Below are 14,292 nucleotides of genomic sequence, written 5' to 3' on the forward strand. Positions count from 1 at the left end.
CTTCATCCCATGTGGTACTCCCCCTCTGCAGGCTGCAGCTTCCTCCAGGTCATATCAGCCTGCTCCAGTGTGGGTCCTCCAGGGCTGCTGGTGGACATCTCCTTCACTGCAGTCTTCTGTGGGCTACAGGGAAACAGCCTGCATCACCACAGCCTTCACCACAGGCTGCAGGGGAATTTCTGCTCCAGCACCTGGGGCACCTCTTCTCCCTCCTTCTTCACCAATCTTGACATCTGCAGGGCTGTTTCTATCACATTTTCTCACTCTCTCTGCCCCCACTGCTGCACAGCCTTTCTTCCCCTTTCTTTAAAGTGCCATCACAGAGGCACTATCAGCACTAGTGATGGGCTCAGCTTTGGGCAGTGGCAGGTGGATCTTAGAGCTATCTGTGTCTGATACTGAGTCAGCTTCTGATCTTTTCTGACAGAGATAACCCTCGCAGCCCAGCCACTTCCAAAACATTGCTGCATAAACCAAATACACTCTCCCTCTTAATCCTGAATATATTATCTCCAACAGCCCCAGAACACCCCAGGAAGCACTGGGTGCTTCAAACAACTGGAATGCATTTCCCACCTCCTCTCCTTGCATTCTTCACCACCAGAGTGTGAGGAAGTAGGTTTAAGAAATTATTAAAAGCCACTGCAGCAGGGTGCAGTGAAAGAACAGCTGGAGCTCAGCCTGGAGCAAGCCAGGGGGAGAGCAGGGTCCAAGCCCTATTTCCCAGGAGATGGATGCTCCAGGTGTTACCCTCTCCCTTGGGGCTGCCTCCTTGCTGCAGCAGATTGCTGCCTGGCAGAGTTCCCATGAGCAATCAGAAGCTGCTCAAGCAATCAACATCACAGTCTCAGCAGTGAAAGATGTTTTCTCGTGTTGGTGACTGTGTGAATTTCCCCCATCACAGAACTGGAGGATCTGGCTGTGTCTGGAGCTAGAGAGTGTGTGGTGTGCTCTGAGTCAGGCTGTGGGGTGGGATCTCCACACTGCAGAGCCCCACCTCGCCTAACTGAGGTCTTTGGCCTGAGGAAGCCCACAGGATTAGACCCTTACTGAAAGCCTGAGTAATGTGTAGTCTCAGAGTGTACAATGACTCACAAAGAGAAACAAATTACTGTAATTTAGGGTGTTTTGATTTCAATGCCAGAATTAGAACAATTCATTCCAGCTCAATTGAAAACAGAAGAGATGTGGTAGGTTTTTATTTTGCAGCGTCTTTAAGCATCTGCTGTTAGCAGCAAGAATTTGCAATGAAAGGCACAAAGCACTGCTAGAAAAGCATTGGAAAACACTTCCTGGGTCCATTCACTTGTCCCAATTTTCAGAGGATATACTTGTGTTAGTTCAGGAGAATGTGAGGGTGCAGCCTCCTCTTTGCCAGCCACTCTCTTTTCCAAGCAGAGGACTCCAAGCAGAGGACTGGCTTCTGGCTTTTCTTCAGAGGAAAAGCTGAGAAAGTTGGGGTTGTTCAGCCTGCAGATGAGAGGGATCCAAGGAGACCTCATTGTGGTCTTTCAGCACTTAAAACATTTTAGTAGTGTCTGTTGAGAAAGGACATTGGGTAATAGATCTAAACCAAATGAAGATAAATTCAGATTACATATAAGGAAAAAATCTTTAAAATTAAGGTTATGAGACATTGGAGCAGGTTGCCAGAGAGGCTGTATAGGTCCCATACCTGGAAACATTCAAGGTCAAGTTGGACAGAACTCTGAGCAACCTGTCCCTGTTCATTCTCTGGAGATTGAGGCAGATGACCTTTGAAGGTTCCTCCCAATCCAAAGTATTCTCTGATTCTGTGATTCTATAAATAGTGAATAGATTAATACTGGGAAGCACAAGATTGGGTGCATGCACAGGGCAGCAGCAGTCTTGCCTGATGCAGCTGTGGGATTCTTGCCATATCTAAAAGAGAAATTTCATCTGAAAGAAATTTCTTTGTCCCTGTGTGACAGATGAATACAATCAGTGTCTAACATATATTCAAGTAAATAAAACACAATAATAATGTGACAAGATCAATTTCAGCTTCTTATACTGTACCAGTGAAATGTTATGTTGTCTGTCTCTCTCTAAATCTGCAGGAATTTTGCCATCATATTCAGCCTTCACCCTAAATTTATAAAAATCCAAGGAAAAGAAGGATTAAAACAAAAAACTGACTCATTCACCCTAATCTAGCAATCGACCTCTAAAATAATCAGTCTCATCTTCCTTTATGATCAAAGAGAAATAACCATTTGAGAACATATATTGAGGCACTTGACTCCATTCTGGAGTTGTCTACTTCTCCCATTTGTCTCCAAACAGAGGATAGATGTACTTATTGAAATGCAGATAGCTGTGGTTTAGATCTGTGAAGTTATATGAGGTTAATTCTGTCTAGCAGTCTGTTCCTGCATCCCTCAGGTCTTCTCCCCTTTGTACATCATATGTCAATATTATCAACTTAATTGCTGTGCACTGCAGAAAACGAAGGTTATATCTGTACCAAAATGAAGGGTTGTATTGCTACAAAGATATTTTCTGTGATCCATCATGATGACTGTGTCATTTACATAGGTCCTTCTCTGCCTTTTTCCTAACTAATCCACGGTCTTAAAAAATTGCTCATAATGCAGTCTAAGGAAACTTGCATACGTATCAAGCATTTTAGCATGTTTTTTTCCCTAACAAGCTATTTTTATCCTTGATGCCCAGTGAAAAACAGTTCTAACTGGCCTTTCTTCACATTAATAAATAGCATATGGGCTGCAGTGGCAAAATGCAAAGCACATGTCCAAATGATCTGAGCATAAAATGCAACCTATGCAGACAGTTAAATACATTTATGTAAATATATGCAAATAAGTATACATGAGCTATAGGTATATATATATATATATATATATATATATATATATATATGATCCCAAGAGTAAAATGCATTTGATTAGTCTCTACTGTTGTCCAGAAACTCCAGAGAAAGCTTTATATTACTCCTTTCAGATTGGTGCATGGAATTTTCATAGATCATAAACTGAATACTTTGTGACAGAGTGAATTAGGCTTTACTTTTATCACATTTCACAGTTAAGTAAAACAAAGACCATTTGTACATCGTAGCCATAGATCTATGCTGTGAATTAAGTGAAGAAGCCTACCTTATGACTGTCATCTGTACTGCTTCTGAACAAAATGTCAAAACGTAAATTTCAGCTTCATTATCTCTGCTGTCAGTTGCTTTTGAAACAATTGACCTTGGCTGTCTCCTGGAGATTTTTTTCTCCTTTGGTTCTTCCCAGTATAATATTTGTCAGATCTTCTTCAATCTCCATATCCCCAACCTTATCTTTCTTTCTTTCTTCCTAGGCTATTTCTTTACTGACGAAATAAATTTAACTAGTTTGTGCTTATCATTTACGTAGATGTCTGCCCAAAGCTTCTGCTATCCAAATAAAATCTCTGATATCTTTTTGAAAGTTGCCAGCCAGACATTGAGATATCAAGCTCAGTATATTAAAACAATACTTTTAATCTTAATCTGCCTGTTTTATTCTCTCTATATATAGCCTTGATGTCTTTTGAAAGCATTCTTATCTTAACAGTTCCTCAAGCTCTTCATCTGGAAACCATCTTTCTCTGGACATGTATCTAGCTGGACCCAGGCAATACGCATGACTTGCAAACTCTCTGCACAATATTACTGTCAGAAGGACTTTTTTTGTCGATTGTGAATCAAAAATGCTTGGTTTATGTCCTAATACTTTGAAATCAATTGCAGGAGCATCCATTCTTTGACCTTGCAATTTGCCCTACTTCAGAAATCCTATCTGAAACAATGATAAGTTTTTTTCATCCATCACTTCACCTATGACTGCACAAAGAAATATGTATTGCCTAGCATATGCCAGCAATTTTTTCACACAGAAACAACTTTGTTCTGGAAACTCTTGACAACATGTCTTACTGCTTAACCTTTTCAGCACAGAAAGATCAAAGACCAGTTCCAGACAAGGCTCGTGCAATCTCTTCTCATTCTGTTGGCTTTGAGCAGTCCTGGTCTGCCCAAAGACTGGGTCGGGATGGTTTGTGTGTATGACCAACTCACACATGACAAGTTAATAATACTTAAAATTTGTATCCACATCTGATGGAACTGTGCTTTCCAATTCCTCCATGTTGATTCAGCCCAGTGTCATGATACAAGATGGAATCAGTAATGAATATCTAAAAGAGAGGTTCAGAGCAGCTCTGCAACTCCCTCACAGTCATACCAGCAATATGGATATTTCTAGCACAATTAACTCAAGCAGATTGCTTAGGTCTTCTTTTAGCTCTTGATACTCAGTATCAAAATCCATAAGGAATCTTTACAAAGTCAGTCACTTGCATGACAGCAGGGAAAGAGAAACTGAGCAAACAAAATTAATTTGAGGTTGTTTTAGTCAATCTCTGTGACCTTGTGCTGAGAGGATTTAAATAGTGTCTCAATAGACACCCAGGAGGCACTGCATTAATGCTGAAAATCACCAGGGAGAGGTGGCAGTGTCCCTAAAGTGTCCCTCAGGTGTGCAGACCTTGTGAGCCATCAGAGCAAAAGCCATGCAGATGATATGGAAATGAAGGTGCCTTAAACTAAAAGGGTTGAAAGGGAGTAGTTATGCTGGTGAGATCAGTTACTCCTGAGAGCAAATTTAAGGAACTGCATTTCTAATATTAATGCCTTTCAGGCATTTTAGGTGTGGTTACTGACTTTTTAAGTGTGTTTACTCAGTTTTGAGCTAAAATGAAGCAAAACAGCCTTCAGCAATGATTTTTCTGTCTTGTGAGAGAGTGTTGATTCACAAAATTGGTGAATGAAAGTCTGAGTGTCTGAAGCAGTTTCCACTCCCAGATATGTGCTCTGATCCTCTGTGGAGAAGTGGATTGTGTCTTCCACTGCTGTGCTGGAAGCATGCTGGGCTTCCCCTCTGGAGCAGTGGTGAAGCACACCCGAGCCAGGGAGGGGAACCTGCTGGTGCAGCCTTGAGGTCATTGGAGTCTTTGAGGAGGTTTCCCATGGCACAGAGCTCTGTAACAGTACTGGTGAATTCAATAATTCACCAAATCACACACTACCAAGTGCTTTACTGAATGAAGCTAACTGGCTGAGGTCAATCTCTTTAATTGCATTACAAATTTACACTCTCTAAAGGAGTACGTGCTGTGGAATTATGAATTTGGCAGTCAGACAGCTACATTATTTTGTCATAACAAAGCATCTGAATGTAGAATTGTCTGCCCTTCTGTAGGAGAAGCAGGTGTATTTGTTTTATTCTGAGTGGTTGATGAAATATATGTTGCCCAAGAGCTGAATTCATGCAATATAGTCTCAGGTGAGTGTGGGTTAATCACAAGAGTCAGGGAAATCATGTCTTTCTTAGGTAAAATTTCTTTCAGACATTTTCATTACATGAAGGGCTGTAGATTTGCAGCTATAAGGCCAGGTGTGCACACAAAGAGCAAACTTAGGATAGCATTTTCAAAGAAGCTGAAGATGCTTAGGTGTTACTGAAATGCAGTTTGCAATTAATGAAACCTTCAGTAATTTTTGTTTTCCATAAATTAATATTTATTTTCTGTGTTGAAATAATAACAAGTACATTTCTTAAGTAAAATGTTCTGCTGTTAGGTGCAGGAGATGACAGAAGAAAACTTTAATTGAACACCATCAGACAAATAAAAATTGATCTACTTGTATATTTGTTATTAACACTTGTTCCAGTTTTTGTTTGGCCTTTGAAGGACAGGCAAAATATTGAAATGAAGTCCCAGCTAGGAATGAAAAAAAAAAAATAAAACCTCCAGTGATTGTTGTACAGGATACATTTTTGGAACATAACTGATATTACCATTAATCTTTTCAGAAAACTGGGGACCGTTTTTTCCCCACATTTTGATTATATTCTTCTCACAGATAGCTGTTCTTACTTGAGTTTATTTGAATTTCTTTTCATTAATACCCTTCTGTCCCAAGGGTTTTTCTGACAAGTTAAAATAAAAAAGCATTGGTAGGCTTCTGTGATTCAATATTTGGAGCATCACAAATCATGGTCATATCATGGAACACATTTGAACTTTTCCTTAAGCCCCTTGGTTAAAAGAGGCTGCTTGGGAACCTGTCCGCACTCTAATCCTTGGGAACATACATCAGTAAGCCAGAGACATGATCTATAAAAATTCTTGATGGAAAAAAATAGATGCTTCATAAAAACAGGATCTTGCAAAAGTAAAGGTGGAATCCCTTCAGAGGGACTTTTTTTGAGGCTATTATTTGTGGCTATCGGAGGCTAAAGAGCTGACAGAAAAAAAACTCAAAACCAAACCACAAACATTCATAGTTGCCTTCCTTTTCCTTTAATTCAGACATAATTTGGTTGTTTCAGCTTGAGTGCCCTCCTTCTTCACTCTGTGACAGCTGGAAGAAACACTATTAAAGCAAAAGGATTTGTGATTCTTCTTTTCATGATGTGGCTTGTAGGGAAGATGATTTGGAATGAAGCTCCCACTGAGACAAGAATGCAGGAACATCCCTCAGGAAGAGAGACTCATTTCTTTGTTATTTAAGTATTTATCAAAGTGTTTGGCTTTTTAAAGATTGCAAACAGGAAAATTAGACCCCAGTAATTTGCTTCAAGTTTCACTTTAAATAGGTCTTTAGAACAATCTCATGTGCTAATTATGGGAAAAAGATTGTATATCTTGCTACACAAAGATTTTGCCTGTTGATTATAAAAAGAGAGAGACAGAGGGCTCCTGGGTGACTATTTCCTTGTAATATTCATATGGTCATTATGTTATGATAAGAACTCTTTTTTTAATGCTGCAAAATATGAATTTTATAACCAGCAGAAATTATATGTATCTACATTAGAAAGGATAGCTAGGAGATCAATAAAAATTGAGAGAGGAGAAAATTGGGCATGAAAGTATGAGTGTTGGCAGCTTCCCCAAAATTGTATATTTAAAATACCAGTTGCTAATAAACGACAGATCATAGTGCAGCCTAGAGCAGGTCCAGGAAGGATGGACCACAACAATACCACTTATGGCAATCTCTGGTAAGATAGGCTGGGCAAACACTGCTTTCAAATCAACAGTGAAGAGTGTTGACCCTCCCTCTTGATATGCTTCAATGAAATTTTGATAAATTTGGTGAAATGATCAGAACCATCTTAGAAAAAGTAACTTGCCATTGTATCCATCTAATGTGACACAGATACATCACTTGTTCTATGGCATCTGGAACTAAAGCTACTTTAATACAAAATATTTTCAAAATCTGGAGTTCCTAGGTGTTTATGTTGTTATTAAGAATTCCTTCCTAACAGTTAATTGATAATCAAAGTTAGTACTGGAATTAGCGAAAAGTTGTTGAAAAGTCTGTTGGATGATACCTCTACAATCTCATACACATCAACTACATCCCCTAATCTCAGGGGAGAGGGGAGCACATCCCTGACTGTGCCTGCTGTGTTGTATCTCACAGCTCCCAACCCTCCCACCATTCGAGAAGAGCTCTGTACAGCCTCCTATGATACCATCACTGTGCACTGGACATCAGATGATGAGTTCTGTGTGGTTTCCTATGAGCTGCAGTACACCATCTTCACTGGACAAGCCAACGTTGTTAGTGAGTATATACCTTCTCTTTTCTCATTGTTCCCTCATGGTTTCTGTGAAACCCAAGTGTCTTTAAAGATAAATACACTCCTATGTCAAGTACAAAAGGAAAAAATTATTTTCTAGAAAGATTTAAAGCCAAAATTTTCAATCCAAACCAATAATGATTTTAAAAGGCATCCCAAGTCCCTTTTTGCAGATGTAGCAAGTTCAAAGATCTCAGTTCCATTCTCTGCACTAGTCAGGCAGTGTGCACATGGGAGCCTGTGTTGAACTGGTCATTAGTTAGAACTGCAGCCCCATTGTCATTTATATAAACTTGACATCTGGACCTTTGTCTGAAATACAGATTAAGTCCTTCCGTCTGATTTTTATTGTCTTCAAGGCTACAAAGCATAGATCTCACTGAACTACAGGCTAAGCCAGAAAACATCAGTGGAACAACAATTTATAAGTTAACTTGGTTTTATTTAAAATGAGATTAACAAACATTGTATATTTTGTATTATAGTACATTTTTTATGAGTACACTCAATGTTTTGAGTCTGTGACTTTCTTTAATGGCTGAATTTACTTAATTAGATTTTTGATTGCTTTATTGTTAAATAACTTCTCCTCACTGAAAAAAATATATTGTCTAATCTTTGGTCAGGAAGTCAACTTTTCTGGATTCAGTGTTCTGGAATCATTGGGGTCTTTGACTATGAATTTGGAGAAGTCATTCAACTTCTTCCTGGTCACTGTATATTTAATGGGCATACCACTAGCTGACACAGACTTGTTTTATTAAACAAGGAATCTGAAATGAACCAAATCAATCAAAATGTGGAGTTTGTTCAAGTCAACACATATTTAGATAGGGAACTCATCACCACAGGGGGTTGGTGTGTTTTGAGTTCAAGAGATGCCTGGACAGATCATGCAAGAAAAATACACTGAGAGCAATGAACTGCAATGAAGTTGCTCTGGAATTGCCAGAGCTGTTAGCTGTTGATGCCTGAGAGAGCAAGGTGAGAAATGATCAGTGTGTGCTTTCCCTGTTCCTTGAAACCTTTGTACACCTTCATCTTTCCCCAGCATCAAATACCCTGGCCACGCACTGAGCTAGATAGGCTTAGTTGTGACTCAGGGCAGAAATGTTTTTCTTCTTGCAAAACATTTTTATAAGAAGAAAATTTGTTGAGATACTTTGATGAAAGTCAGTGCTGTGGGCATGCTTACATGCTTTATGTCAGTGGAAAAATGGTATGGTCTATGCCAAGTTTGAGTACTGAGCCAAACTCTCCCACTGACTCCTCTGTTACTGTGTGCACCTCATCCTCTCCATCACTGAGCAGGAGTTTATTTTCCAAGCCATCTGAAAGGACATGTGAGGATTCATGTGCTGGCATCTTAATACCTTTTTTAAGTAGCATACTGTGAATGTATTACAGTGTTCAGGACTGACTGAGAAAAAGAAGATGGATTATTGAAAATTTGATGAATGTTTTGTCAAAACCTCCATTTAGTGTTTCCCTTAAGAGTCTGATTTTGAAGAACACACTGCAAAATTTAAGGCTGTTGGAAAGCCCAAATAAACTTCAACACATGCTTCTACATCTGAGCAAGCTGGATAATGAAAAAGTCTAATAGTAATTTTTCAAAAATTGAAGCAAGGTAGATAAGGATGGAAAACGTTATCAGATAAATCACTGCCAAGCAGAGACGACAATGATAAGCTGGTGTTGCTTGTTTTCTAGTCCATTTTTATCTATGGCTTTATGCTGTGCAAGTCAATTCAATAATTGACTTGCACATTATGTATGAACATGGCAGAAGCAAAAGGTGTGCCATTTCCACAGCCTTGGGATGTGGGATTTTACTCCTTGCTTACTAGTGAATAAATAACAAGGTATTTCTATTTTAGGCTGTAGTGTAGGTTTCCCATGTGGAGGTGAAAGCTTTGATCTGAAAAACATATATAAATAAGTCTGCTTTCAGGGATGCATTATAATTTTCAAGCATGGCATGAGGTGCTCAGTATGCAGTCTCAACTTTCATATTATCATTTCGCAAAAATAGTTAATTAAAACTTTGAAGAGTAAACAAATCAACACTGTAAGAAACTTAATTACAAAATGCTCTGAAGACCTTAAATGAAAATAAAAAGAAATGAAAGAATGGTTCTTCCTTTTTTTGGTGATATTTTTTGGTTTTATTTTGTTTTGTTTGGATTTTTGTTTTGAGTTTTTTTTAACAGAGCTAATTCTTATGCAAATATCCTGGTTTAATTGAAAGCTATAATGTTAACCCACATTAAATATGTGCATGTGTAAGTATATGTGAAAGGCCTTTCTAAATGTTGTAAAGCCTTTTTTTAAATACCATTATTTAATATAGACTTGAACCCCTCCAATGGTGATCTTCCTGCCAACATGCTACAAATCTGTCTGGGTTTCTAAAATATGAGATTCTCACAGACCATTCCAAATTACACTGGTATTGGAGATTTACCCACTAACATCACAGAATCATAGGACCACTTAGGTTGGAAAAGACCTCTAAGATCATTGAGTCCATCCATTAACTTAACACTGCCAAGTCCACCACTAAAACATGGCCCTAAATGTGACATCCACATAACTTTTGAATCTCTCCAGGAATGGTGACACCACCACTTCCCTGGACAGTCTGTTCCAATGCTTGACCAGCCTTTCCATGAAGAAATTTTTCCTAATATCCAGTCTAAACCTCGCCTGGTACATCCTGAGACCATTTCTTCTTTCCCTGTCAATCCCATCCTCAGAACACTGCTTGGATGATTATTCATTTTGTTACATTCTATACTTGATCCTGCAGAAGGATTTAACATCACACCTGTTACAAATGGCTTTCCAAGGCTGTTCTTAGAATATCACAGTGTACCTTGCTAGTGCTGTTGAACACAGAGAGCTGCTCTCACTGTAAGTGGCATTAACAGGTGTTGCACTGCAGCCTTCAAGTTTTGATGAACTGGAGATAGGTTTGTGTTTTGGGGTTTTTTAATCCTGTTTTAGACTTTGGGTTAGCAAAAATTTCCTCGTATTTATGGCATACGCATGCTGTTGCACATAACTGTATTTTTATTTCTCTGTCACATCCCAGAAATTCCCAATGGTATTGTGAGTTGCATATAGCAGATAATGTAAACAGGCTCATAGATTGACTTCAGTTCTGTGGGTTTTTAGCTATGAATTAGTCACCAGGGAGTAGCTCAAGTAGTGCATTAAACCCACAAGCTTTTTCCCTGGAGACAGTAGGAATCACTTTGCATACATACCCACCTACCGTGCTAATGGAGGCTGTTATTTTGGAATCTGTTTCTTAAACCACATAGCCAGCCTGACTGCACTTTCCACTCACAGTACATTTCCCCCACCAGAGGCATATATCATCCCAAGATTGCTAAGAATTCAGTAACAAAAACAAGCAATGCTATGTTTTTTTAGTATACTTTCTATCCAACATAATCAACTATATTCTTTTTTATTAACTGAAAAATTGGAAAGTTAACATTTGATGGCCAAGGTCCAAATAGAGTATTTCATTTGAATTCTATTTCATACAGGAAAGATTATTTCCAAATGTGGCCAAACTTCTTGGCTATTGAATGCTTGGCAGACCTGCTCTGTGCATAAGAGCTATACAGAACTCTAGATTAAGTAGGCTTTTACTAAAGCAGTTGTCCTCAGAGTTATACCATTTGTACATTTGCATTTCTGAGAGGCAGCTAATCACCTGCAATCTGAATATGGTAAAAGCTTTTAAAATTACTTTGTCATGAGCTAACTAACATGCATTATAATTTCATTACCCCATTTCAATAGATTTTGAAGTATTCATTGAGTATGCCCTTTTTTAACATCATGGATTTGTTAAAGTGTGTTTCAGGACGGTTCAAATTTTTCTCTAGCTCTGATGCAAGATTCTTCAGGAAAAATACATCTCTCCCTTCTTGATGAAGAGCAGCAAATCATTCTCTCTTACCTTGTACAAGAAATCAGGGATAATTAGTTATATAGTCTAATTTCTAAAAAAATCACTCTGTGAAGGGTACAGTGTGCTACTGTCAGAACCTTTTCACTGTTACAGGACTTCTTTCCTTTGAGAGAGGATAAAAGTTTTTGGAAGGACCTAAGACAATTAGGAGCCCAAGCTTTAATGAAAAATAGTGAATTTTTTAATATTCTAGACTTTGCCTCTTTCTGGAAGTTTTATTTTAATAAAAATAAAATTTAATAAGATTCCTTACAGTCTTCAGATTTCTACTAGAGATTTTAGTGAGAATTTTTAATGGCAAAAAAGCAAATTTGGGATAAAACTAGGAAAACTTCTGCATCTTTAAAATTATAAAAAGACTGTATTTCTTAAAAAAAAAAATCAATGTGTTTTTCAGAAATCCTGCACATATTTTTTTTTTCAAATGGGAATGAATAGTGGGGGTGGAGAGCTATTTGTTACTTTCACCTACCTTATTTTCATTTCCAATTTGAATTGGTAATAATTTATTTAAATAAAACATTTTACAATAATTAAAATACTCAAGAGATTAAACAACCTTCCCATGACTTTTGTGCTCCTTTCCCAGTTTTCAAGAAAATATATTTTATTAAAATCTATCAGTGTAAATTTTAGGAGGATTTACACCTTGGGATTTTTCCCATCTGTTTTTTAAAGTGCATCAACAGCCAACACCAGGGAAATAGCTTTACAAATTATTACCTCTAGACTCTGAGAAACTTGTTTTGAAAACTCACACATCCTGTATGGACATCACTGTGCTCACTGCACCGTTCCAGGATGTAATTTAAATTCTCTGCATTTTTGTAGGCTACAGTTTTAAAATACATTGTTTTACCATCTGCATAACCCTGTAAAAAGCCCTGGGTTTTTGAAACAAGAAACCTGAATGCAGCCTGGATTAGGAGTGGATACAATGGGAGACCCTTGGCTCCTGCTGTTGCACCAGTGAGGAGATGTGTACTTTCCACTTCACCTGCTGCCACCGGCAGGGAACTGAGAGGGCAAACACTTCCCCTGGATGCCAGTGTGATCAGGCTGCTTGTTCATTTCCCTGAACTTCCTTAATCATATTCTTTTGTATTTAGAGAAGAAAGGCTGTCCTGACAGGGCATAACTGGAGACAAATTCCTTTGATGCAGTGACAAATTATTCTTTCATAAGTAAATGCTTAACTTGGCTGACACAAGTAACTATTCTCCCTTTTGAAGGAGTTTGGACTTGTAGTTTGGCATCATCAGTACTTCATTCCCAGAATTTTTGAATCAAAGTACAATTTAAAGCCTGTTATCAAAGAGCTTACAGTCAGAAAGCACCAGAACATATCGTTGAGCCCTTTGGTGCATAGGCAAGAGCTGAGCTTTTTAAGACAACAAGGTTTGTCAAGTAAAATAACCAAGTCAGTCACTGCACATCCAGCATTTATTGCAAATCAGTAGTCTGGGATGCCTAAGAGTGGAAGGACAAAGAAAAGAAACCTAAGATGTGTTCTGTCGTCAAAGAGATAGAGCTTTCCTCTAGAACATGAGTCAGGTCATGGCCACATTTGGAATTAATCTTTACTGTATGAAATAGAATTCAAATTAAATACTCTATTTGGACCTTGGCCATCAAACGTTAACTTTCCAATGGCTCTCTCTATTGACTGTGCAGGTTTAGGGTGGGTAAGGCCTTCAGTGATTCTTTGGTATGTATAAATCCACATACCCAGGAGGAGGGCATGAACTCAAGAGGAGACTCATAGCAATGCAACAGTTCCTTTACTGTTCTTTATATACTTATTTGGACCAAAGTTTTATACTTTGTTAAGGAGCAATCAGCCTCTGGAGGGTATCGTAAAAAGTGTAATGGAAGTCTTAAAAATGGGCCCATTAGAGAGTTGTAGTGAATAATACAAAACTAGTTTCTAGATGAGTTACCAAAACTCTAGGCATTTCTATGTCTGCATAATCAGTTTATGATTATGTTTTATGTCATATGTATGGCAGTTTATGTATGGCTTATACATACTACAGAACTTGCTTTCAAAGTGTGGTTGTGGTTGGAGAAGACACTTCTAGGCCCACTGTCTGTATCCATCCTGTTTATTGTCATTTGTTATTTGGTATCCTATCAGAGGCATTTTAGTTAAAGACTCCTTGATCATATTAAATTTCTTTTAAAAGCAGTGCTTATTTTTGTTTTAACATACTTTAATTTACTTTGCAATAGCACCAGTAAGGGCTAGTCTCAATGCAAAATCAATGTGGTAGTTCAGGTACAGGAGTGTGCGATTAATATCTGTGGCAAAGTGGGAAAAGATGAGATTTCCTCTGAGTAGTCAGTGAAATATTTTGTGTCAGGAAGCTGCTTCCTTTATTTTCTTTCTTCCTCATAGGAAACCCATTCACACACCGCCTAAAAAAATAACTATAATTTGGTGTGTAGGGCTCAGTGAGAGAAGACATGGACGGATGTTGCTTTAAGCAGTTCACTACAAGTGGTGGGGTTACCATGGGGTATGAAGTGGGTTCTTTCTCTTCATGACAAAGGCAGATAATTGTTCTATGCAATCATATATATATATATAAATTATCTACAGATGAGTGACTCATCTCACATCATTTTAGATAC

At 38.2% G+C, this 14,292-nt stretch overlaps 1 protein-coding gene across 5 annotated transcripts in view; it reads left to right on the forward strand.

Annotated features, from left to right (window-relative positions):
- The window catches only part of MID1 (midline 1), a 325,446-nt gene that overhangs the window by 302,311 nt on the left and 8,843 nt on the right, over positions 1–14,292 (forward strand). For all 5 annotated transcript variants that reach the window (XM_036388501.1, XM_036388509.2, XM_036388529.1 and 2 more), the window contains one exon: positions 7,508–7,651. In XM_036388501.1, the coding sequence (XP_036244394.1) occupies positions 7,508–7,651 (144 nt within the window). The remainder of the gene's footprint in view (positions 1–7,507; positions 7,652–14,292) is intronic.

This window comes from Molothrus ater, chromosome 2, assembly GCF_012460135.2.
Source record: "Molothrus ater isolate BHLD 08-10-18 breed brown headed cowbird chromosome 2, BPBGC_Mater_1.1, whole genome shotgun sequence".
In the NCBI taxonomy this organism is placed as follows: Eukaryota; Metazoa; Chordata; class Aves; order Passeriformes; family Icteridae; genus Molothrus; species Molothrus ater.